General features: G+C 40.1%; 2 protein-coding genes across 35 annotated transcripts in view; both read left to right on the forward strand.

Annotated features, from left to right (window-relative positions):
- Positions 1–12314, forward strand: part of CLASP2 (cytoplasmic linker associated protein 2) — a 152943-nt gene extending 140629 nt beyond the window's left edge. For all 32 annotated transcript variants that reach the window (XM_032997385.2, XM_032997384.2, XM_032997387.2 and 29 more), the window contains 5 exons: positions 3137–3330; positions 4140–4268; positions 6039–6245; positions 7417–7533; positions 8619–12314. In XM_032997385.2, coding sequence (XP_032853276.2) covers positions 3137–3330; positions 4140–4268; positions 6039–6245; positions 7417–7533; positions 8619–8705 — 734 coding nt within the window. In that variant the 3' untranslated portion in view covers positions 8706–12314. The remainder of the gene's footprint in view (positions 1–3136; positions 3331–4139; positions 4269–6038; positions 6246–7416; positions 7534–8618) is intronic.
- Positions 12315–23006: 10692 nt separating this feature from the next.
- UBP1 (upstream binding protein 1) overlaps positions 23007–26551 on the forward strand; it is a 43127-nt gene continuing 39582 nt past the window's right edge. For 2 of the 3 annotated variants that reach the window (XM_042806566.1, XM_042806567.1), the window contains exon 1: positions 23007–23769. In XM_042806566.1, the coding sequence (XP_042662500.1) occupies positions 23657–23769 (113 nt within the window). In that variant the 5' untranslated portion in view covers positions 23007–23656. The remainder of the gene's footprint in view (positions 23770–26551) is intronic. The other variant, XM_042806568.1, reaches the window with a different exon arrangement.

Here is a 26551-nt window from a genome sequence, read left to right on the forward strand (position 1 = left end):
GGAGTGAAGCATTGCCATCAGTATTAGTTTGACCTGCTTGGAGGAGTAGTGCAATGCATCATTTAGGTCTGCTCTGTCATGGATCTTAACAAAGTACTTAGATTAATTCCTGTGCTCACCCTTAGTATCTAGTTACATCATGTTCTTTCTGTCATTTGTGTGTTACTTTTAGAATTTATTCTAAGATAACTTTGAAAAAGTCTGCATGAAAAAAAAAAAAAGATACTCTTGGCAAAATACTTTGTGCCTACAATTTCTCAGTTAGGAGTTGAATGCTTTTCCCATAAATCTGAAGCGCTTGTTGAACATTAGATTTTAATTTTCAGAAACTCCACAGAATTGCTGCCTGTTAATGATACAAAGTCCTGTTTTTAGTGGACTCCCAGCTATGCTCCCATGTGTTACTGGGAGAAAGATGTGGAAATACAGGGCTAGGCAGGAAAGCTGTAGCTGCTCATGCAGTCCTGTCAGCAGCACCGAGGCATGAATGTGTATTCTGCAGATGGTTTGTCTAACAGTTGAAAATTTCCGGTGGAGGAGGTGCCACAGTGTACCCCACGTGGTCATTTGAGTGTTCGGCCTCTCTTACAGCAAAAACGTTTTCAGAGTAACAGCCTAAATCTTCCAACCACTGGCAGCTGTTGGTTTGGTTTTGTTTTTTTTTTTTTTCTTCCCAAGGGAGAAGCTCTTTCTCCAAGGCATAGGGAAACCTGGCTAAGTCTTTTCCACACTCCTTAAAAGCAGTCCACAGTCTCTGGTTGAAAACCAGTGTTATTTATTTTAGCTTACTTCATGGACTGTGTTTTCCAAACATCTTTCTTTTTACCTGTCACTTTGTATATGAGCTTAAGGTTTCTGCTTCTGTGTCTTGCCTTACGTTTACCATCTTTTTTTTTTTCAGACCATTGCTCTGATTTATCGTGATAATTTTCCATTTTTATGGTGTTCTTCAGTATGTTTGCAACTGCTCTTAAATTAATATCATCTGCAGATTTTATAAGTTGTTTCCATATTCCTTCAATAGCATCAACAAAAGCCTCAAACAGAACCAGACTCCGCACGGATCTGAGCAGGACCATCACTCATGTCCTCCTAGATTAATAGAAAGCTGTTCATAGTCCAGTCACCCTGCAAATGATTCATCAAGTTTTGCACCCTCCTCGTTGGCTTTTTTGACTGCCATGTTTGCATAGTTTCTGTGCTAAGATGCTATTGGTGGCAGTAGGAAAATCTTTACTAAATTCAGGACATACCTGCATGTTCCCTTTTAACCTTTTCACTGTTTATCCTGTCAAAAGGATATTAATTGTTTAGTTTAAAAATAGCTGTTCTTCATCAAATATTTATATCTATAATGTATATTTTATTTCATTCAGATGAAGGAGTTGCATCTGCTCCTCCCCATGTGTGTTTTGTTTTCTTTCTGAAAAAGAAATTTTGAGAGCAGACTTTTATATGATGACTTTTACACTTCTCCATTCTTACCTGGAGAATGTTTGGAAATGAAACTCTGGCTGCTCATACAGGGGAATGGAAAATACAGGCTGTGAAGCCATCTCCTTCTTGGTTGTTTTCATGTTTTTCAGGAATTCCAGCTTCTTTCCTCCCCTTATTCCTGCTTGGACATGGCTGCTACCTTTTCCTCTCTTTACGCATTCCCTCCATATGTTCAAGTTGCCACTTTTTTCATTCTGATACTTCCACAGTGAAAATAACTTTATTCAAACAGATATGGGTAGTTTTGATAATTATGTGTCAATATGCATTCCCCAAAATAGGATTTACTATAGCTGTAATCCTCACAGTTTGGTAGAACAAGTGTAATAGGTCTGGTAATAAAAGTAATGATTTTGGTTTTGTAAAAGTAATTGTCCATTCTGCTCATCTGTACTAATTAATCAGTCACATAATGCAATTCCAGCCTATCCTTTAGGCAAACATTAATGATCCATTTAGAGAGTCTGCAAAGCGTGCATTAATACAGAGGCAGTAGAAGCGTTTACAAAAAAAGGTTTGGAATGTTGGGTTCAAAAGCAGTGTGATTTTTAAGGTAACTGATATGTGATTTTTAAGATACTTGATACAGCTTTTCTTTCTTTGTACAGGTGCTTTGTTACAGCATTTATAAGCTACAGTGTTGAATACAGTAATATAACATGTTCAAGGGCTGTGGTTTCTCAGTATATGATCTAATAAATTTTTTATGGAGAAAGTATTTCACGTGTTAATAAATGGAATAATTTTAGGAAAGATGCAATGCAGGAACACTTGCATTTTATGTCAATATTTCCAACCTTTTTCCAGGGGAAAAAAAAAAGTGTGTTTCTGTTAATTTATCTAAAAGTCTCAGTGCAAAGATGGAAGCTATGTGCTTTTCTTACTTAAAAGTTAAATTGGTCTTGATGATGGAATAAAGGCAACGACTTGATACGTAATTTTTATTAAGAACATTTTTACGTTTCATGACTGTTTGTATATCTCTCCGTTTGCATTTCAGTGTTTACAAATGTGGGTTGTGTTACTAATGAGTTTTCCCATCATCATGGAATCCTCTCTAACCAAAACTGAAATCCAGAGCCTCTTATAATGACTGCTGACAGGAATCTCTGTGGCCTTGGATTGCTCTAGTTCAGCTAGTTTGTACCAAGCACCATTCTTGTGCATTTATTTTTTTCCTTATTTGTGTTAACAGCCTAGCTATTGCTGGGGAACCATGGTTTGCAAAAGTCTAAGCAATTCTGTAATACTAATGGAGAAAAGACAGATTTGTTGTCTTGGATGGAAGGGTCATATCAGAAAGGCACTTTGTGTATAGGTCAGATTTTAAAGGATGCAGAGTACTTACCATTTTGGGTATTGCAAGCCTAAAAACTGTTGCAGTAAACTAGCTGACAGGGAGGGTTTGCAATATCATTGTAGGGGTTTTTTTGGTGATGGTAACCTTGTTCAGCAATGTTGGCTGAACTGAAAATGTCGTAGCCAAATTGTGATTTTTGCAGACAAGTTTGGGGAAGAAAATAAAAGCATGCTAGAAAGCCAGCTAGCCATCCTAGAAAATATCCTTCAGTTATACAGCAGGCCCTAATATTTATTTGCAGTGATCTGAAAGCTGTGTTAATGTGTTCCTTTTTGGCAGAGCCTCCTATGGACCATTCTGATCTGGTTGCAGAGTTACTGAAAGAGTTATCAAACCATAATGAGAGAGTCGAGGAAAGAAAGGCTGCCCTGTACGAGCTCATGAGGTTAACTCAGGAAGAATCTTTTGGTGTTTGGGATGAGCACTTCAAAACAATACTACTTTTGCTGCTTGAAACACTTGGAGATAAAGAGGTAAATTCAGATTAATCCAGTTAAGAATGTTAACAAAGCACTTGGTTTACTTTCAGTATCTTTGAAATGTGTATATGTTGCAGGACGGGCACACGTTTCAGTTAGTCTTGAAAAACAAAAAACTCTGAAAATACAAAAATGTCATGAAGCTCGAGTGCCCTGATGGTGAAAAGGGCATCAGTAATACTTACCTTCTCAAGTACTCCAGGATAGACTAAATGAAACATTTTTCACTGGGATCCAAAGCTTATCTTTAACAGCCCCTGGTGGAATCCAGAATATCAAAACATTGTGTGTGGCAAAGCATTTAGAAATATATTTCTAAAATACAGTAACGGTCATTGTGAAGAGACTTGAGTTCTGTGTAGTTGTTCTCTACAAGGGCCATGTTTTTGAAATTACTGAGGATCAAAAGACACCAACAGTTGCTTTTTATTTTAAATAACTAAAAATTCGTAAAAAAAAATCAAAAATATATTTGCATAATGTGATGCTAAAGGTTTTATCAGCACTTGTGAAGAATAAAATTGTTTGCAGCAACCTCTGGGTAGTGTAAATAACTCAGGTTAGCAAAATGTTTATGATTTGCCAATGGAATTATCTGCAAAAAAAGATCAAGAAGAGCAAGAAACAGAAGATTTTTTTCCTGGCTTTATTTGTTAACACTAGGTTCGTACCGTATGTATGCGAAGAGCGTAATCTGATATTTTGCCCTTATCAAATACTCTTCCAGCTTCTGAACAAATGGGAAAACGTATGTCTGTTTGAAGATGATACATAACTTATTTATTTTAATATTAAATCTTTAGCATGCAATTAGAGCTTTGGCATTGAAAGTTCTAAGAGAAATTCTAAGAAACCAGCCAGCAAGGTTTAAGAATTATGCAGAGCTCACAATCATGAAGACCCTGGAAGCGCATAAGGATCCTCATAAGGAGGTTAGTAATCGGTTATTCTGTTTGAGGTTACGACAAGTTATTACAAAATGAAACAGCTGTCTAAAAAATGTTTGAGAAATTAGTCAGATCTTACTGAGCAAGTAATTTGTTTAATAATCAAGCATTTAGCTGTTATTAGTTAACACGGGTATACAAGAAAAAAAAAGAACTGCAGTTTTATAAGCTCTCAAATGCTTCTTATCAGCCCTAATAACAGTTGCCTTGGGTGCTGTCAAAGAGGACATAGTAACCAATGATGCATTGTTACAGCTCTTCAAGGAATAACTGAGGGGAGTTTTTTTTTTCCTTATATGACATCTTAAGCCAAATGTAGGTGTCCTAGAGCCATACAGTAAGCTTTTGGATTTCATTAAGGTTCATGGTTGAGAGATGGGACTGAGCATGGCAACGAGTTGTCAACACTTTCCACTTTTAGCCAACTCTGCGCCATTCAAGAGCACGGCTTCGGATGCTCTTAGGGGAGAACACAGGAACATATCAAGGGGAGGAGTTGGTTGTTACCAGAAAAGTGAGGGGATTCAGAAGTAGAAGGATAACCGTGATCTCACTCAGAAGTATTTGTGATGCATGCACGCACAACGAGGAATAATGGATGTAGATACTAGAAACACAAATACAGTAACCACCCCCGTGTGAAACAGTTCATGCCGGTGTCGCTGATGCTGTGGAAAGAATCCACGCTTGATATTAAATGATTACATCTTCTCCCTGCCCTCCCCATGCAGGGGCACTTGCTCTGCATGGAACTTACTGTGGGCTCCAGGTTTTGAAGTCTGACAGCAGTTCCTGGCTGTCACGGTTTAACCCCAGTCAGGGAGGTTGGGGGGGGAGATGAAGAAAATTGGCTCTACCCCAGCCAATTACTTTTGTCGCTCCTCTGATACTCATTTCTCTTGGTTTGTTTCATATACTCTATTTATTACACTGTCTTGTCCCCATCTTTCCTTGTCACTGTGCTTTTTTCTCTCGGTTTCATGTATACAAGTGAGAGAGTACAGGGGACAACGATGGAGAGAAACAGTTATAGAGGTTTTTTTTACACCACTGATGTACAAACCACTGATTTTGTACAGCAGTCTGTTTTCCTAGATGGCAGACACCCAGCTGCACCAATATGAGGATCAGATGTGAATTTTCTCTCTTGTGCCCATGTTGTATCCTGACCTTCTGTACCTATTGACTTCCTACCTAATTACTCTTGTTCTGCTTGCTCTGCATATTCTTCAGGCTTGTCTCTTGTAGTTTCTTTCAAACTCAGAAGGGAGGAAAAAACAGCTAGATTGGCTTCTAGAAGTAGCAATCTAGGCATGTCATTAAACATGTTTTTGAGATGAATGTGAAAACATGTCTTGTCAGTGATCACTGACCTAATGAGAAATAACAGATGACGACACAAGGAATTACAGATACACAGCAGTGATGATACTTCAGTGTGTAGCTGGAGAGTATTGCAGAATAGACATTTCAGATCCAATTCAACAAGCAGGTTTGAAAAACTGGTAAGCATGTTGCCAGGGACATAGATGAGCCGCAGAATAATAGAAAGAGTTGTTTTTAGGGAAGTATGTCCCAACAGTTGGAATCCTGTGAACAGATTTTCAAAGGCCTCTTCATTCCCATGTTTCTGCAATACCATGGAGTTTTTGGTAGGAAATTTTTATGCTCAAGACCATTACTGCCATATAATAGACAATAGTAACAGTCTCTTGTAAATAATTTTCCTACATCTTTTACTTGTTCTTTCAATAGGTGGTGAGATCTGCTGAAGAAGCTGCTTCCATGCTGGCCACTTCCATTAGCCCAGATCAGTGCATCAAAGTTCTTTGTCCCATTATCCAAACTGCAGATTACCCCATTAATCTGGCTGCAATCAAAATGCAGACGAAAGTCATAGAAAGAGTATCTAAAGAAACTCTTACTCAGCTTTTACCAGAGATCGTACCAGGTCTAATACAGGTAAGGAGAGAAGAAAGAAAAGGAAAAAAAAAAAAAAAAAAAAAAAACCAAACAAACAAAAAAAAAAACCTGTATATGTGAGAATTGCAAAGACTTTTTAAAAATAGTATCTCACTTGGCTCTCCTGAAGGATTTTAGTTGTCTGATAGGTGATGGTTGCTTTGATTCAAAATAACTCAGATAATGGGAACAAACTCTTTGATTGGCTGGTAGCTAAATTATAACTATGGTTAGATCTCAAAGGAAATCTTGGTAGGATATAAAGTACTGATTATAGTTAAGCTTGGTAGATACTTTTAGTTCTAAGATAGTTGGGTTTTTTCGTTGTTTGTATTGTTTTCCAAATTGGAATCATTTGGTCTGAAATTGTCCACCTTGTATTTGTGTATAATTGTAGGGTTTTGTCACTTGCAATTTGGGGGAGGCAAGAGGAAAGAAGCAGTTGATTGGGGAAGGTTTAATAAAATGAGGAGGATATCAGAGGCTTCTCTTCCTTTGTCTTTAAAAATAAATTCTTTCCCACCTTATCAAGAGCTAAGATATATTAATTTCTGTGTGATAGATAAAGGATTTTCTGAGTTTGACAGCAGCATGCTGCAGATTTCTGTCTTTAATGGGTGTGACTCAGTCATACATGGGCAGGAAGGTACAGGCAGAGAAGGGCCCCTCTGAGAAGGAGGTGTGAGAGAGACAGCCAGGCATGGGTACTAGTCAAGTGGCAAAACAAACAAAAATCATTAAGGAACAAGATGGGAGTTAACAAAAGTATCTTTAGCTGTTAAGAGAAAACTTCTTTCAGAGTAAGGAAGCTCTAAATTGAATGGTCTTCTGCTTTAAGTAAATATCTTTATAATCTAGAACAGTCTCTCTTAGGTACTTCCCTGTTGTATGACAGCAGCTCTGTTTTCAGTGTAACTTATGAACACTGTTGTGTGGGTTTTAATTTCACTCTGGAAAATGATTATCAATGGTGATTAATAAGAAGCCTGCTTTTTAAGTGCATGCTCTATATTTGCATGTTTGTTTTTTTGTTGGAATGCTTCGTTGGGCTACACTAGCATTAATTTACTGTAGACTTCAATGTATTTATTGTAGTAAATAAGTAAATAGCTTTCTGAGGCTTTTAATCATTAACTGATAAGGTATTAATGTTAATTTTATTGCTTTCTAGGGTTATGATAATTCAGAGAGCAGTGTTCGTAAGGCATGTGTTTTCTGCCTTGTAGCCATTCATGCAGTAATTGGTGATGAACTAAAACCACATCTCAGTCAACTCACTGGCAGCAAAGTAAGTAAAAGATACCATTTAAAGAAATCTTGGTTCCTAAGTGTATGTATGCATTTTCATTTTGGTTGTAATTGCCAGAAAGTTTCATAAAAGTATATACTTGAATGATAGTATCAGGGCTACTGAAACTCTCCAAGGGTTAATAGAACATCATCATGAACCGTTCAGAACTGGAAATCCATAGATCTCTCTTTATGCAAGTGTACAAACTTTAGCATTAAGATAAATACTAAATTAGGCTTTTTACTGCTGTTTAATGGATTTAGTTACTGGTTGTATCCCCAATAGTAGTGCTAGTGGCTGTACTCAGCATGGCTTTTCCTATCAGTATTTGTCTTGTTTTTCATGTAAATTCTGAGTGGAAAGCAGAAAATATGAATGTAATATGTAGATGTTACATACAGCAGTTTTATTTATTCTTACTCCTTGTTGCTTTTTTTTCATCAGTCCTGTCAATACCTCTGATTTGAAATAATAATATTAGTAATCAGTCTGTGGTCCTTTTTGGTTCAGGATATTCATGCTTTTATTGACATCTCTTACAGACTGTTTTTTGCATGCGAACAGCTGTATGTTAATTGTGAATCTCTTTGTCCTTGAGAATAAAACAGGAGAATTAATTTTGTATATCTTTCAATAAGACAGTTATATCTTAAAAATACTCTCTGGCAGTGATTGTGTTGAATGTGATTCTAGACAGTATTGGAAGCTTTAGTAAGCACCAGAATCAACAACTTGTAACTAGAGACTTAAAAGCTCAGCATTAACTTAAAAGGGAAAAAAAAAGTACCTTATTTAGAACAGCATTGTAATTTGAGAAAAATATTCCATCTATCTTAATCTAGCTACCTTAGATCATTCTCTTCTTTACATCCTTAAAGAAGCTTGAGCAGTTTCCATGTGACAAATTTTGCTGTGCTTGATGTTTTCATTGGCAAGTATGTTACCTTTGAATCAGCTGTGTAAAATACAATTTTGCTTTTGGGGAAAAGAAAATGGTTTAATGTCTCCTTTGTTGTACCATGGCTGTAGTCTGTACAGTTTGCAAATACTAAACAAAGTGAATTTCTGGATTAAATTTGCAGATGAAATTATTGAACCTTTACATCAAACGTGCACAAACAGGCTCTGGACCAGGGGATACAACAGCAGATATGTCTGGACAAAGCTAATGAAGCTGACAAGAGTTAACCAGGTCTCCTAAAGCAAGGGCAAGGCCCTCTTCAGTGAAAGGAAAATCCTTACATACAACTTCTGGAACTTTTTTCTTGTTTGTTTGTTTGTTTTTTTCCCTTTTGTTTTGTTTTGGGTTTTTTTTGTTTGTTTGGTTGGTTTTTTTCATTTAACCAATGGCTGTCCTCAGCCTGCATGTGACTCTTGCAATAGAATTATTCCAAATCCAAGGAGAAACAGTATTAACATCAGTTGATCAAAGCAGAATAAAATCTAAAATAACCTAATCCATCAGTTATCCTGTTCACAATCCTCTGTGTCTTCCCATTAACTTTTGCCAGTGTTACTGTATTAAGAAAAAAAAAGATTTTTTTTTTTTAATGATAATTAAAAAGGTATGCTTTAAGCTTCAGAAGTTAAAATACAAATTCTGTTGCTTTTATTCAGCTGCAGATAATGTTACTTTTTTTACTGCTATTTTGTTTCAGTATCATGTCCTTCACTAGAAACAAGAAGTGATGTGAAACAAGGCTGAACTAGTCTGAACTGCAGTGAGACTTGTTCACTGTGGTGGTGGTTCATCGTCTTATTTACAGCTTGTTTGGGATATTCTGGAGATTGAGAAATATGCCTATAAAAAAAAAAAAAAAAAAAAAAGCTGGATTGATCCAGTTCTGTAAAAGTGATATTGTTCATTGGTTGTATGTTTGTTGCATAAATAAGAATTTAGCGTGCGCAGTGGAGGACTGGTACAAGCAGTACCTCTCTCGGTGGAAGCCAGCCCTTTCAGGGGAGCAGTGCTGACCCGGTGGTCGCGCAGCAGCCTGCTTCTCAGCAGCAGAGTTAATGGTCACTTGATGGACGTGAACCATCCTTGTCACCTTTCGTTCTTCAAGCAGGATGCTTCGGAATGGAGTGCTCTGCCCAAGCATGCTCAGTATGTATTTATCTTTATCACTAGAATGTTGCCTCTCAACCTAATTGCTGGAACAAGTAGTCTTGTATTGTAACTCACATGGGATTTTATGACAGCAGTGCAGAAAACTTTATTCATTACCTTCCTAAAAACACCAAGATTTTCTGCACTGAATTTAAATGGGGAGGGAGGGGGTATAGTTACAAATGCTATGGATCTTACCACCTTTTAATTTAAGAAAAAAAAAAATATATATTTTGGATGAGTTGGGAAAGCTGCACCAAATTATTTGCATGGTTTTCTTGAATAGTATCCTGAAGACCCATCTGGATTAAGGTGTGGAAATATTTCCAGGGTTTGGTTTTCCAGTTTTGAAAAAGAGTTAGTTTATTGTGAATAATGGTTCTTTGTATTTATGAACTTGTTAATGGAAAGAGAACAAAGATCAAGTAAATGTGTCCCTAAATGTTGTATTTTTTCTTTTTTTCTTTTTTCTTTTTTTTTTTGTTTTCTTTTTTTCTGGTCTTGGATATAAGCAGCAAGCTAATTAACTAAGAACTGGGATGAAACAGTGCCCTTCCCAGGAATGGTGGAACTGTTTTTTTACTGACTTTTTTTCCCTTTGACTGTGATGTTGTCTAGTTGTAGAAAGTGTATCCTGATAAGAGAGAAAATAGCGGTGCCAAGGATGATGATCTGTGCTAGGCTAAAATTCTCTCTACCTCTTCAGGGTGACTAATTTTTGACTGAGCTGCTGCATATGGCACCCGGTGGAAGAACTATCTACAGAAAAAAATTTATTTTTTTTTTCCCAAATTATCACTTAATGTGTATTCAGAACTCTATTCTTCAACATTGCAGCCAAATATCATAAGAAACTACTTATACACTTTACTTGCTAGGAACCCTGAAAAGCAAAACTGAATAAAAATTAAGTCAGATGCTTGTAGTTACATGAAAGGTTGTTTTCACTTTAGTTTGAAGTGAATGCAATAGAAGGAGCTAAGATGCAGTTGTTAAAGAAGCAATGCCGTTGCAGAGATTTATCTGGAGGAGAAGTTGTAGAAATATATGTAAAGACTTAAAAAACCAAGACTGTCATAACTCGTCGCTACCCCTTTTTAGCAGCTACATGAAGAAAATAGTATCTCTTTCTTTCCTTTGTTATGTGTAACATCCTTGTTGTTTTCAACTGTTTAATTACATTGTGTATTTATAGTTCTATGCTTACCATTGTGCATATACTGGCAATAAAATGTACATAACATTACTTTGAAAATTAGCAATGTATACATTCTGGTTTTCTGTTTTATTTGATCACATGCTATAAGAAAAATTATAAATGTGATTGATACAACGTTGGTTAAAAAAAAATTATCTTAATCTTCAACTTCTGTGTGTCCAAACGATGTTTCTTTATATACTTTTGTTACTAAATCTGATTGGGCATTTGAGAATATGCTGTGAATATACGTATGCTACACAAAAATGTTTTTTGGAAATTGAATAGAGTCTTTATGAACACACAGTTTCCTTCATCTAGGCAGGTTTCTTGTTTACTATTCCATTTATTTGTACATTGTACGTTTGTTTGCATTTTAATTTTTTAATACTTCAAAAATATTTTTCAGTCTACGATCTTGTAGTTTACATTTTGATTATACAAAAGGTCACTTAAAAGAAATTGCACAAATTCAAAGCTTAGTAGTCCCGTATGTTATTCCTGCTTTTTCTACAGGTAATAATTATTTTCAGAGTATCATTTCAAGATGACTGCTCTTTGTCATCTTTTTGAAGATGCTATTTCATACTGAAAAAATAAGTAATTGAAACATACCGTATATATTCTGAGTGAACCTAATTTTTGTATGTACAAACAAAAGTTGGTAAGAAAGATGTTTTTTATCCCCTGTATGACTGAAAAATTTTGCTCCAGGTAGCAGGGGAGGAAGATATTTACACCATATTTGTCCATCAGTTTTGCTTCTAAGCCATCTTTAAATGTTCTAAGTGTGGATATCCCTTGTATTCAAAATCTAAATGCCCTATATTTAAATTAATCTTTTACTTACGATATGACTAGTTCTGTTTCCAGCAAAGATGGGGCTGCTGTAACGAATAGAATCTGTTTATATTACATGGAGCCATCGCAGTGTAAGAATTTGCAACAAAATTATTTCCATGGCAGCCTGTCACCAGATTCACTGCATTGCTTTTTGTCTTCTTTTCCTCTATTATTAAATAGACATCAGTTCAGTTAAATTCAGGCAATGATTAGTCATGCCTTACGTTCCTGCTGGAGGTGGTCTCTCTAGTGGATTAGCATAAAGTTCTAGGAAGAAAATCAGACAATTCTAAGTTGCTGTTCTTTCAGAAAGGGTTTATGATCTCTGTAATAGTATGTAAAGATGGGTCATTTGAATACTGAAATGTAATTTGTAAAGGTTGGGCTTGGGCTTGAAAAAAGCAGAAGAAGGAAAGAAAGCTACATGCAGAATTGGGATAGGAAATGCATATCTTGGATGTTTCGGACTTGGATGTCATTTGCTTTAAAGAATTTTGAGTCACATTATGTGCAGCTCTCTTGGCAAGGAAGTTGGGATAGTAAATGTAAATTGAAAGGACACCTGATCGTATGAATTTTCCTGAGTTGGGTTGCTTGTTTGTTTTTGAAGATAAAGTTTGGAAGAGATGGAGTTGTTTTTATTATTTGTGGTCTGAGTCCCAGAGCAAAATGAACAAACATTTGTATCCTGAAACACTTATATATTCTTAGTAGTTTCTATGAATGTTTAAACCTTTGAGTAAATTCACAAACTTACCCAGATACAAAGCCTATTGAGAATGCAGGCCTGAACTGCTCATGGTTTAATTTTCAGCAAAAGAATTCAAATTCTGAATGTGACATTGTCCCTTTGAAAACAAACATAAAAGAGAAAATAATCTTGAGGAATAAATCTGTTGAATTAAGCTACAGTTGCTCCCTGTGATAGGCCAGTGGGAATGGTTCAGCTGGTTGTGGTAACTTTTCACACTGCCAGGCTGGGACTTGGCAAACACAAACACAGAACACCATAAACATAAGTGTGATGGGGATAAATAAATGGGCAGCTTGGGAACTGGAGGATTACGTGGAGGAAGAAAGCTGATGTTTTCTCCCAATTAAAACAGTAAACTGATTAGTTTTGCAGTTGCAGTCTACTTCCAGGTAAGATGAAAATCAATGGTGGTATTACATTCTCTAAAGAAAACTTCTTATATTTTTCCCCCCTACGTTTTGTAATTAAGTCTTCTATCTCATTAAAAGCACATACTTTAAAGATTTGCTTCATATATTATAAATGTTCCCTTAAACACAAAAAAAAATATATTTTTTGTTAAAACACGGAAGATTTTCAGCAGTGTTGGAAAGTTGAGAAACTAATTGTGCTAGTGTAGCAAGTGGAAGAAATCAAACTTCAATTACTGTTGTTTTTTTTTTTTTATATTGTGTATATGTTTGTATATTTAAGTATATTTTAAAACCTCAGGGTTCCCAAGCTATGTAGCTGGGATTATCCCAGTTAAAGAAGTTTCTTCATTTGCTGATAGGATTTTAGGGTAATTAGCGCAATTACTGAGAAGTTCCCCACTGAGGAAGGCTTGCTAATAAGTGATTTCTGCTGGGACAGATTCCCAACTGTTTGTAAATTGCTGTTTAACAGTAACTTGCAAATTTTGAAATGGTATTTTGCAAGCAGTTTTGAACTGTATCATTTCTAGCAAATAAAAAATCTGTAACTTTTCATGTATTGTAAGTAGATATAAGTGATTCTAATGAAGCATATTTGAGGGGGTAAGATGGGAAAAAATGCTGAGTAGTGAAACATGGAAAATGCCTTTCTTCAGCAACGTGCCAGCGTGTAACCTGTAGCCAGGCTCGTTACCATTAGCAGTAGGTAGAAAGGTAACTAAACTTTATCTTGGGCATCAAAGTTTTACAAGCTTTCCATTTGAGCTTGCTTCCTTTCCTAGATCCTGCTGTTGCCCACCAGCGCAGGGGCCTGGGCCCCTGCAAGCTCCTACTGAAATCGGCGCTGCACGCCCTTCTGTCACCTCGACAAGGGGCTCGGTTCCCGGGGTGCTGCCCGTCTGGCCGAGGAGGGTACCTACCAGTGAAAACAAACACGTGGGTTGAAGTTACGCGGTAGACAGATGTTCTCCAAAGTCAGCCAGACCGGTTAGGTGTTCCCTCACCACCTTGTCATCTCTGGCCATGGCAGAGCCAACGCGGGACCCTGTGGGAGCTCCCCATCGCTCTTCCAGACAAACCAGACTGGGGAGCCGTCTCAGACTGGTCCCCCGGCAGCACCCTGGGCTGAGACTGCTGCCAGAGACGCTGGTGCAAGTGAACCAACATCTGTCCTGGGCTTTGAGGGTCTGCCTGTGTGGGGCAGGGGGGCATCCGAAAAAAAAACATTTTTTAGCCCAATTTGTTTAGCATGTTAAAATGCCAAGGAAGACAAGGAAACTGCGAATTGCAGATTGGTCTAAACAGTGGGAGCCTGTAGGGGAAGCGGGTGTGTCTGTTTCAATTAGAATTGCAGATTGGCATGTTTTAAAATGCTTCAGCTATCTGCAAATCTGAAATAATACACTTGAAATGTAACTCTAATGGTATACAAGTGCAAAAAGCCTCTAATCTGGGAAAACAGTAATTTCTAGCCTGTTATATTTTTGTCCTTTCAGCACAGCTTAAACTGATGCGGATACTGAGTTTACAATGTTTAACTTTGTACCTGATAGAGTTTTTCCATGTGGTATTGTCTGTAGAATAATTTTTAGGTGCTAAGATCAAAGATGGCATTCTGCCTCTATAACCAGTTACAATACCAGTATTTAAGGTCATTTGTTGCAGTTCTCAGAAGGGCAGTTGGAAAATGAAGTGAGGAGTCTGATCACTATAAAAAAAGATTAGCAAATTGAATGATGCTTTAGGAGACCTCATCATTTTGGGTGCTGCTCATAGAAAAATCCAACCATTAAAGTTTTCAGGCCCCATATGCTGAAGTACTTAACTTCAGTGCCGTTCCACACATTAGCAAAACATCAGCCTCCCCACCTTAAATTTCAGGTTGGACTTTGCATGCCATACACAAGCCTGAGAGCAAGAGATGTTTTAAATAAATAATGTCTTGTTGTTTGTGTAGACAATGCCCCTTTGCGAGATCTGTTTTAGTACTTACTGGGCAGATCATAAAGCAAGAAACAAAAATAGCCCCTTAACAACAAACAGTACAAGGTAAAAAACTCACCTTATTTGTCCCCAAACTTGCAAGACCGTGTAACCACATACCTTTATGTCTAGAGGTTAGTCAAGGGCAGCAGGTGTGGGTGTGGGGAATACACAGTGCTTCGTGAGGCAGAATAGCAGAATTAAATATGACCTGGGAAGTTCATCTGGGTTTTAAAAACTAAGCTATACTGTACTTGAAGTTTTACCCATACCCTGTATGCAATAAGGATTAGTCAAAACTAAAGAGAAGAAATACTGATTATTATTTTTTTTTTGTAGTGTTTAATTTCAGTTTGAATAATAACATTCTTCCTCCATGTTCTGTCTAGTACTTACCATACAAGGAACTCAGTGTTTCTATGAGTGTAAGTCAAGCATCTTGTCAACCCATGGAAGGAAAAAATGAAAGGCAAATTTTCCTCTTCTACAGTGCTGCTGCATGGAACTCCACAAGATTTGGTTCTGCTTTGCTTCTCACACCATCTGGAACGGTGGTCACAGGGGGATATGAGGACTTGTAGCACCAGCTTTTGTGGCCACGTTCTCTCAAGTTTTAAATAGTTTGCACACCAGGAGAGGTGCCTGTAACACGCCTTGAACTTCTGCCTTTTATAAGAGGCGGGTATTTAGAAATGGAGATCAGGATAGCCTCCATCATTTCACCCTCCTCTACTAATACATACCTGATCTTCTCCAGGCAGTAGCTTTTTGGATAGAACCGACTCAGCTATTTTTAGTCTAAGCATAATACTTATGGGCACACGTTCTGTGAGGCACCTTCATTTTATTATGGCCTGCCACTGTGGTCAGCAGGGCCCAAGGTTTGCTGAGACCTGGGCAAGCTAATACCAGAGAGGACTGAAATCAGAGAACTGAAGTACCCAGGCTTACCAGCTCTTGCTCACCATCCACACTCACAATATACGGGGTGAACCCAGGCCCGTAGTCTCAGCAGCAGCTGCTGGCCTGGGCTCCCTGGGGTGGTTATTTTCAATTACAGCAAGTTACCTGTCTTAACATAAGAACAAATCTAGGACATAAGAGATGTTGTGTTTGTGCCATTTTAAAATACCAAAATTAATTCTAAAAGGGCTAGTAACAGTCTACTATGTTAAAGATGAAAAATAAGAGTGCATACATATGTAATATACATGTGTATATAGATACAAATAAATAATAGGTAAAGAGATAAAAAATAAAATAGGCTACTAATTAGTTTGGGAATCTCAATTGCTTTTGCTCACAAGCTCTCTCCTGGACTTCACAAGAAAAGACTGATCAAAACTGCAGTGCTCCCACCTGCATTCTGGCAAACCAGTATCTGACAAAAGCAACAGGCTACTTTGGGGGAGCAAAAGGTGCCGGATCATTTAAAGTCATATGAGCTCTGTGGGGTACACGAAGAGGTGGGAGCCACTCTGTGCCCTTTAAGTCAGGGGGAATCTGTGGTTCTACTCTTTCCATTTAATAGAAACACAAGTCACAGAACCAAGCAGATGCCTACCCACTATCTGGGAAGCTCATATCAGCCCCAAGGGAAGATTGTGAAAGTGGTTTGAGGGACGTGTAGTCCTTTTCTTGAGAATAATCAGTGCAAAGAGAAACGGGACTTCCAAGTAGAATGCGCTGTACCCTAAATCTAGGGTTGGAATTAGAGTGATTTCATTACATGACTTGCCAGTAGATGGAGCAAACTGAATAGCAGGATACTTACTCTTTTTCACTGAAATCAACTTAATTACTAAAAAAATACAGCCTTTTACCTCTGCTAGGGGAGTGCTTATTAAGAGTATGCAGTTACCTATAGACATGTAAGTGGAAAAAATAACCTTGAAAAGACTCTTCCAGCTCTCATCCTTGCTGGAGGTAAAATCAATTCATGTGCACAAGCAGGTCTATGGTAACAGCAGCCCGGGTGCTTCCTGGAAGAGAATAAACTCTCCACTAAGCCAGCAGTTACAATTCTTGTCTACTTTTCTGGACAGCGTTACGTGTGGGTGTGTGTTTCTCTTCCCATATTTACAGTTCCTCTTCTACTATTACTCTGGCCTTTGCTTTTTGTTTGTGCTATTTAATGTTAAGAATGGTAAGTTAAAGGAGAACTGCCTCATGCTATGAAAAAAAAACGACCAACAATATTGTTTGTTTGCATTTTTTTGACTGCTGCATATTACTGTCGCCCTAATAAGAAACAATTCCTTTTTGTTTTCCAGAACCTTGCTCTTTGATATTCTGATTTTCATAGCCTGCATGTTGTGACAATATTGCAATACCTTTTAAAAGTATCTTTTTATAGAATGAGCTGCAGGGAACAAGCAATGTGTGCTTGTGTGGGGGTGGTATTTAAAAAAACAACAACAACCAAACACAAACAAAAAATAAACCACAAAAAAAACCTAGCAAACTACTATTATTTGTCTGTAGTCTTTCCTATTTCAAGTAGAATGGGTGCCCTCTGCAGGTAACTATTTTCAGATGAGGTTTTTGGATGTCTGCCTCTCTTTATTTCTGAGTGTCGAGGTCTTGACATGATCGACCAGTACTATTTTGTGTGTTTTAAAGTAGCTATTACAATCCTAGCTGCAAACTCAGGCAAGCAAATGGCCTTGAAACATGAGTGCACCAAGCACTTGGTTTGCATCCGAATATTATTCGCTAAATAATATTCCTAAATATTCCCTGAAGTGTGTGTGTGTGAGGGGTGTTGTGGGTGGGTGTTGGAGTAACTATTTTTCCTGCAGCCTGACAGTGTTTTCATTAGCTTTATAAAAATCTTTTTTAATGGCAAGAAGGTAGCTATGAAGTTGTACTCTGTAGTAGCCTGCCACTTGAGCACGTACAGAATGAACAGGCAAAAGGGATTACAGTCTAAACACTACTGAGATGGCATCTTGCTTGCCTTAAAGACGTCCTTACATATTCCACTTTTTTTCTTTTCAGTCAGTCATGCCCGCGTCAGGTCGCAATAAAACCTCGCGGCTGGGCAGCAGCGAGCAGCACAGCGAGGCTGGGGAACAGGAAAATAGTTGGGGACCAGCCAAGACTTCAGCCTACCTGCCTCTTCTGGAAAGCGTGGCACCGGCAAGCTGGCCGGCAGCAGCTAAATGTAAAGCTGTGAGGGATGCAACTGCAACTTTAATCTGAATTTGTTTTTTCTTTCCTCTCTCCCATCACTGCAGCGATCATCTATTAGGTGAGCACAACACTTCAACTCATCCCAAAATGCTATTCTGGCACAGCCAGCCTGAACATTATCACCATCACCAGTATCCCACCAGTAACAGCAGCTACCTACGGTAAGAAATGAATGGGGGTGATTTTTTAATAACTATAATGCTTAACACATAAAAATGCAGACTGCATGGCCTTTGTTAATTCACAAGATCAAGCCTTCAAATCGAGCTAGTGATCACAGACCCTTTGAGAATAGTTTCAGCAGTACAGGCAACGCAGTAGAGATTTATTTTACTGTAGCTCCGCAGTTTTCACAAACGATGCCACCACGTGTGTGTGCTAGTAACAGGGATAGGGATGTTCTACTGCTTAATACAATATTCACAGATGTGTTAATTTTTTGTTTCTCTTCCAAATTACATTCACAGTCTATAGATAAAACTCTGTTTATATGAAGTAATACAGACTCAGAAATACCTTTATGTTTCACATCTACTCTGATTGTCTGCCAAAGCGCAGCTGATCTGCAGGATCAGGACAACGGGCTGCTTGTCCTATCAGTTCAGGCACGTGGGCTAAACACTTTGCATTGAAATTCTGATGCAATATGTAGCTTATTGCATCAGCGTACTCCCGTGATCTATGAACCTACATTACCTCTTCATGACTAAAATATTATTTGTGTACAGTATTCAAATTTTTCTTATAATTAAAAATTATTATGCTTTGACAAGAGCTGGGCTCATAGATTCCAGATCATGTTGATGTTAACTGAGTTTCAATTTATAATGTGGTTCACTCTCTGTATTAAACTTTAGGTTATTACTTTTGGCCAAATACAATGTATGTAAACATGATAGTGATTAGTTATCTACCTTGACATGGCTTTTTTGTATGTTGGTAGTCTCACACCTACTGCTCTATCACAACATTACTTCTGCTCTTGTAGGATTGTCGTGTAGCATGCTTTTATTAGAAATGTGTACAATTTTATGTTTAAAAAAAGCAGAGGAATTGAGGCTATATTTGGCTTCCGAAGTGTGAAATTAATGAAGCCACAGTGGAGTTTTATAAAGTCAACCCATTTCAGTACAAAGGTCAGGGTGATTTGAAACTGGGGTCGGCTAACACAAGTACTCAGCGAGCACAGCGCTGTCGCTGTTGACTCAAGCAGTGAGCCAGAAATGCAGACTGGGTGTGGGAGTTCCCTGCTGCCATCCTGTTAACAATAAGAACGTGCACGGTTCCTGGTGCAAAAGGAACCAAAGAGCAAGGGAAAGTGAGGATGTCCACTCGCACCTCCAGCCCCCATCTTCTCCAGCCTTCTCAGGGCCATGCTCTCTCAAGGCCCGTTTTCACCATGTCCTTGTCTTTCCTCATTGTTTCCCTGTATTTGCTTCCGTTTCCCCACCTTTACCTCAGAGTCTCTCTGGAGTTACTCTTCCCACACACTTTTGAGCCTTTAGGTTTGGATGGCAGCACGCATCTGTGTTTTGGTATTGAAATACAACGTGGAGGGGGGGCGCTTCCATAAATTAAGGGTTGTGTACAGGAGCTACCAAGATGGAGACTGACTACCATAAGCAGAAAGAAAGAATACAGACCAGTCCAGGCACTAGGCTTCAGTCTGGTCATAATCATCGAGTTTCTTGGCTCTGTCCTCAGTGCTTCACCCTTAGTCCTGTGTCTGAATACCTGTAAGGCTTATACAGACAGCAGTCGACCCCAGGGGAGGATGCCAGCCGGCATTAGTGACGAGCAGATGGAGGAAGGAGCGTCCCAGGACCCTTACTCCCATGTCCCAGTAAAACTGTACTTAGAACACATTTATGCAGACATATTTGCAAAATCAGGCTCCCGCTGCATGCGCTTGCTCTCCTTTACAGAAAGTCTCCAGTTCCAGTTGGTGGCTCTGGTGACGGGGACATGCGGAAAGGGAATGGCAGGGCCACGGGGAAGGTCGTTTCTGACAGGTTAGATGTGAGGATTTGGCCTGCTCAGAGGGTTAGAGAAGCAATTTCAGATCTCAGAATGCTTAATTCCTGTTCTAAAGAACTCCACCAGGCAGGTTGGAAGTTTCAAGTGTTTCACGCAGGCAAAGCTTGGGTGGGAGCCAGGAGGAAAGTAGCATCGTTCTATAAAGTGTGACAGGGTCTTCTCTGTCCCACAGCCTCTGCTCTCAGACTTACTGATAAGTATTTCACAATTTAGGTACAAATTCTGCAATTTCATCCTCAAAACAGGCTCATGTGCCTAACCTGTGGGACTCTGCATGGGGCTTACATTGTCCATGTTGCAGAACAGGAATTTCATTAGGAAAAGGGCATAAAAAACGTACCATATGTGGATTTTCAATGGTTCCTATTTGGTTAGATCTACGCTAGTTTTCTGTGGAATACAGACAGCATCAAAAGCGTGACATTTTTTTCCAGTCATTTTAGTCAATTATGGGAAGACTAGCAGGAAAATTAGGATTAAAAATAAAAAAGATACGGAAAAAATGACCAGGCTAGTGTAAAAACTGAAAAATAGAATAGAAAAATGTTTGTTTTCAAGGTTTCTGTTTTTAATCACTATCTGCCTAAAGATGTTTTTAAACTCTTTTGGCAGAAGTTGAGAACACTGCATCACAATTACAAAAACGAGAGGTTGAGGTTGATTTGCACTGAAGCCACAGCTCCCTACGTTGGAGCTGGGTAGGTCTGGCTGGCAAGTGGCTTGTGAGCACTGCTGATCCTCGGCGGGCGATGGGAGAACGGGACTGATCAGGGAACCTGCCCCAAAGACAGAAACGCATCGCTTGGCCTGTACTGGAAAAACAACAAAAAACAAACACCACAAACCTCTACAGAAAATTTGTTGTAAATTAGCCAGGGATACAAATAATGCTAAAGAAAAATGTAGGCGCTGCCATATTCATATTTTAAGAGAAAAAGGGCACTTTGTGTCCTAAAATAGCTAAAGATAACATCTTCAAAAATACTAACAGTCAGTTTGATTATCGTGGAGAAGCTTTACCCAGCTTTTAAGGACTGAACTGCAAAAGGACTGTATCCACTCAAGATACCCTCACCAGAGATTGGCATTTATGTCAAAAGAAAAGAATTCCCATTATAAAAATCCTAAATTTATGATCTTGTAACTGCTATGTAGCTATGTTAATGTAAGTATAGTAAGCAGATAAACCAGTTTTGCTATGCATAAATCATACTTGCATCTGGCTTCTCTGGTCTTGGATCCTGTCTTAACTTATCTCTCTGACTGTCAGAAGCAGAAAGTGCACTACTTCTAGTTTTCCACAAACCACCACTTTCTTTTGTAGCACTTACAAAAATGGTTTTTAGTGTTACCTATGCTACCTTACTTTTTTAAAGTCCACTTCATGGCTACAAATGTCTGCTTAAGGTGAGGTCTGAATTCCCAATTTAAACTCTAATTCTTTAATGGTAGGCGTTTAGGCTAACTTTTTATGCTGAATAATGAATACTGTTGCAGACTCAGTAATGCCCACTGATTTATTAAATGGGTCATAAACATCCCGTAACAGTCACTAAAATTAATTAATGCCATCATTTGTGTTGTTACCAGCTTCGGAAGTGCTAACAAATATTTCTGCCGTAATAATAAATAAATGGACGGTATTGTTGTCAGTTTGTCAGGCTTAAAAGAGCTATTTTGCCTGTGTTAATTTCAATTCTCACTAAACGCTGTAACTTGGTAGCAAGTGCCTGTGCTAGTGACTTGCCCGTAAGCCCCTGCCCTCTTCATTCATTTCACTTTTTCAAGCTTCCTCTTATATACAGATGAATTGTTCATCTGTCAACAGACAGGCAAACAACTCTTACAGCAGCAAAACCACTAGCAACATTTTCTGGAGAAGCTGGCAGACGTAACTTACAAACTGCCTTTAAAAATCATAAATCATGTTCTGTGTGCTTCTCTTTGAGGACATTGTATGTACATTTTGACCAACAGCTAGTATTCAGGGCGTTTCTGACCTGCATCTTTTGAAAAACTAGTGCAATTGTGCTTAAAGCATATATTATCAAAATACATTTTACAGCCCCAGTGTTGTTCTGTACTTTGCTCACTGGATGTATCATTTTAATGCAACTTCTTGTAAAACTATTTAACTATCCTCTGAATTATTAACATTTGAGATTTTTGGAGACTGCTTCTTTACATGAAGCTTTGGGTTACTTTTACTCTAGTAGCACCCCCCCACCGGACTAAGTATTTTATCACCAGAGGGGACAGGATTATAATCTCAACCACTGGCAACTCCAGTTCTTCCTTGTCCTCTCCAATAGCCAGGTCCTCCTCGCCAGGGAGAATTATTTATTAGAAGCGTAGCCGGCGCCCGCAGCTGCCCCCCCGCGCCCTCGCCAGCACTTCTCACAAAACTGGACAGTTTTGAGCCCAGGGCGCTGGGTGGAGATTTTGTTTCTCAAGTTAAGCGTTTATGGTGGATGTTGGGCAGTACGCTAGACATGACGTATTATTTTGCCTCGCGTGCTTGCAGGGTGTCTTTTTTTTTTTTTTTTTTTTGGCTTCAGTTTCCCCTTACTCCTGAAAACTGTGAATCAGTGTTTCGTGCCGTGACGTGTTTGGCTTCTTTAGGATAGGTTCCCCCCTCCCCGCGCTCTAAAGGTTGAGCCACCCAAGCCGCCCCCCCAACCCCGAGGTCATGGCGGCGGCACTGACGCCATTTCCTTCCCGCCTTTCCGCTTCCGGGTAACGCCTGCCGGCACCGCCCCTGGGGTGGGGCTGCGGGGAGCGCGTCACCCTCTGACGTCGCCTCGCGTGAGGAAGTCCCCGCTCATTGGCTACGCTTTCCCCCCGTCACTCCTCCCCGCTCTTCCTCTGATTGGGCCCTGGGGCCGAGGCCGCCCAATGGGTGTCCCCGGCGGGGGGGGGGGTGGGTGGGTGGCAGGCGCCGCCATGTTGGCGTGAGCGGAGGCGCTGCGCGCTGTAGCCCGGGCGGAGGGGGTGGGGGGTGGGGGGGGGTTTTGACGCCGCGAGCGGGCGCGCGGCTGCCCGCGGCGGCCGTTAAATCAGCCGCGCGAGGCTGGGCGGGCGGCTCCTCCCCGGTGCGTGCTGCCGCCGCCGCCTTCCCCGCTCCACCCCCCCCACCCCCCCCCCCCGGGGTCGCGAATGATGCGGCGGGAGGCGCCGCTGGGCTGGGTCGGAGCTCGGGCGGCGGAGAAGGAGGAAGAGGAAGAGGAGGAAGCGGCGGCCGCCCTCCCGCCCCCCCGGCCCGCAGCCCCCCGCAGCGGCCGGGCGAGCGCAGGATGCTGAGGGCCACCCCGCGCTTTGGTCGCGCCGCGGGGAAAGGGCCCCCCCGGGACTGAACGCGGACTCCCCCTGCTCCCCCCTCTTCTTTCACCCTCCTCTTCCTCGCACACGCTCCCCGCACCCCCCCCCCCCCCCTCCGCCTCCTTCAGCCCCACGCTCCCTCCCGGCGGAGGCTCCGGGGCTGAGCGGCTCCTCCCCGTCCGGCTCCTCCCGCGGGAGCGCGGAGGGGAGGGGAGGTTTTTTTTTTTTTTTGGGGGGGGGGGGTGGGGGGGGGTTGGAAGCGGTGGAAGATGGCGTGGGTGCTGAAGATGGATGAAGTGATCGAGTCCGGCTTGGTGCACGACTTCGACGCCAGCCTCTCCGGCATCGGGCAGGAGCTGGGAGCCGGTGCCTACAGCATGAGGTAACTCGCCGACCCCCGCCCGCGCCACGCCGCTGGGCAGGGAGCGCGGGAAGGGCACCCAACCCCCCCCCCCTTCTCCTTTTTCCTCCTTTTTTCCTCACCCCCCCCCCCCCCCCCCTTCCCGAGGAGCGGGCACCGGCCCGACGCCTCCCGGCAGCTGCGGGCACACGCAGGGCCTCCCCGAAAGGGCGGGCTGCTGCTCCGGCGGCGATGTTTTTCCCCTATATGTATAATTTCTACCTTAAAAATGGCATTTCTCTGCCCCTTGGCTGTATAACTGCACCCCACGTTTTAGAAGGTTATCATTTTCTACTCGGCGAATATAGTTCTGGTGCATAATGCACAATAGCTGTCTAACGCTTAAATTTTTTTTTTTTTTCTTTGTCGAGCAAGTAAACGGGGTGGTAGTTAACAGGGTAATAGGATAGTTGTAATTTAATCAGTCTGTGTAGTTTCTCATATATCTGTATAGTAATGTCTTCAGTGATGGCGGGGTTTGGTTTTTGTTTGTTTGTTTGTTTTTTTCCTTACCATGCAGCTCTTTCTGTTTTTAATCAACTTGGCAGTCTCTTCGCCTTTTGATTGTTTTACGGTAAAAGTGTTTAAATAGCGTTTGGGTGTGCTTTTTCAAAGTTAAGATAAAACTGTGCTTGTATGGAATAAGAGCATTTTATCGCAGTTATGGGCAGAACATGTGGACTTCCTGAGTGACTTATTAGCGTGAAAAAGGGAAACTGCCTTGGAGACCCTGGGAGACATTTTAGTCTAAGGTTTTCAACAGGATTAGTCAGTATTTTACGAGTCTGGAAAAGTAAAACACTGGCATTTGATGGCCTAACCTATATGGAAGAGATGTTCTCTCTCAGGGTTACCTGAAACTCGGAGGCCACCACAAGTTTCAACTATTATATATATGTTTTAAGGCAGTGCTTCCCAGGTGAGGTGTTGGAACCGCAGTGTCTTTGTTCGTAGTTACAAATAAGAGTTTCAGCTGAATAGAAATGAGGACCCTTTTACTGCGAGTATTTGGAATCGTGAGCTCAGCAGGCTTATGGTGGGATATGTATTTGATGGGGGGGGCCGGTATTTTGTGTGGCGTTCGATGTTTGGTTTTTTTTTAGTTGATAGTTTTTTGGTGTGGGTTTTTTTTTGTAATTAAAAATAACTTTGAGAACTTGCCAGTTCAGAGAACAAGGTGATTCACCTCTCTTCCTGAGAACACTCCTGATTTTATATTCCAGTCGTCTCGATTTTATTCCACTTCTGTCCCGTTTATGTCTTTGTCAAGCGAACTTTGATCCCACAAAGTGGTGTACCAGTTTTTCTGGGCCACTCTATGGCAGTTGCCTGGATGGCTTTTCAGCGTTCGGTTTCTGGTTATTTTTTTCTTGTGCCCACACCAACGGATAATGCATGCATTCCTGGTCAAGAACCGGTTTTCCTTCTCTATTGTGATCGAGTTCTTTCTAGGATTTCTTATGATTAAAAGTCTTGGGTTTTGACTAGGATGGCTTTTTGAAGACTTGCTTTCTTTTTGTAGACTTCATTTCTCCTCTCAGTAGCACACAGTGTTTATTTTCTTGAAACTTAAAGAATTTTAATCTTTACTGTTGTTGGATAGATTGTTTCTTTTGCTCATATCATCCTTTTATGGTGGGCAGCAGTCCTAAGTGTTTTTTTAGTTACATATTCCTGCCCGTTAGGATATTTTGTATTACCACGAAATGAGTTATAGCAGTTAAAAACAGCTCTTAAAAAGTAATTGCACAAGCCAAGCTATGCACTAGTCTCACACTTTGTTGTGTTCTTCATGTGTGTGATGAGATGCAAGTATTTTTGGAACACACACTGAATATTATTTGTAACTTAGGGATCACCTAATTGAAATTAGTGTTTGCTGGATTCAGAGTGATTTCATCAACTATGTTAGTTTTTTGTCATGCTTAGATTTCTACTTTAGGGAAATCATGGACTGTTAAGTGATGTGAGAGGGGGAAACTAAGAGAAATGGTGTAGCCTGAAGAGTGAAGATATTACGCTGTCACTGTTCTGTGTGCCAGTATAAGCCAATTACTTGTCACTTCCCTGCAAAAAAAAAAATTATAGAAGAAAAAGTAGTACTGTCTGGAGGAGAATGATGGGAGAGCTCCCCAAGCTATAAGTCCCTGCATTTTGCTAGGAAGACCTGCACATAATGCCTTTACCTGTTAGGGTTGTATATGATGTGGCTGATGCTTCCTCAAGCTGATGATCAGTCAGTGCCCTGAAGTAGAATATGTAGCATTATTCCTGTGTTTATTCTTATTAAGAAAACTGCTCATGTCCATTGACCAGTAACTAGGGTTTTTTTTAAAAGGAAGCTAACTGGACAAAGTTTCTCTGAAGATTCACATGGTTTTAAGTAGTTCTCAAATTTTCCTTGAACTTGAAACCCAGTTTTTCTGATTGCTGTTCTAACATCTCATGCAATATGAAACTGCCTATAAACACAGGATTCAATTCAACTGATAGTAATTGTCAGGTGCGTCAAGTAACCCCCCTCGGAAAAGTATAGGTACCATGGTACCTTTAGTGATAGTGAGTTTTGAGTATGGCTGTTAGCTTCTGTTGATAGTGACACTGTGATATAGATATCCATTGTAACACAGCAAGAACTGTAATTTTGGGGACCACTGATTGTTGCTATGAACTGTTAAAAAACGAGTGCTATTTCATTGAAGTGATAAGTTTCAGGAACTGCCTGCCATTTCTCTAGTAGAATTTCATTTTCCTTGTAATGCAT

This window comes from Tyto alba, unplaced genomic scaffold (genome assembly GCF_018691265.1).
Source record: "Tyto alba isolate M040663 unplaced genomic scaffold, T.alba_DEE_v4.0 Super-Scaffold_46, whole genome shotgun sequence".
Taxonomy (NCBI): Eukaryota; Metazoa; Chordata; class Aves; order Strigiformes; family Tytonidae; genus Tyto; species Tyto alba.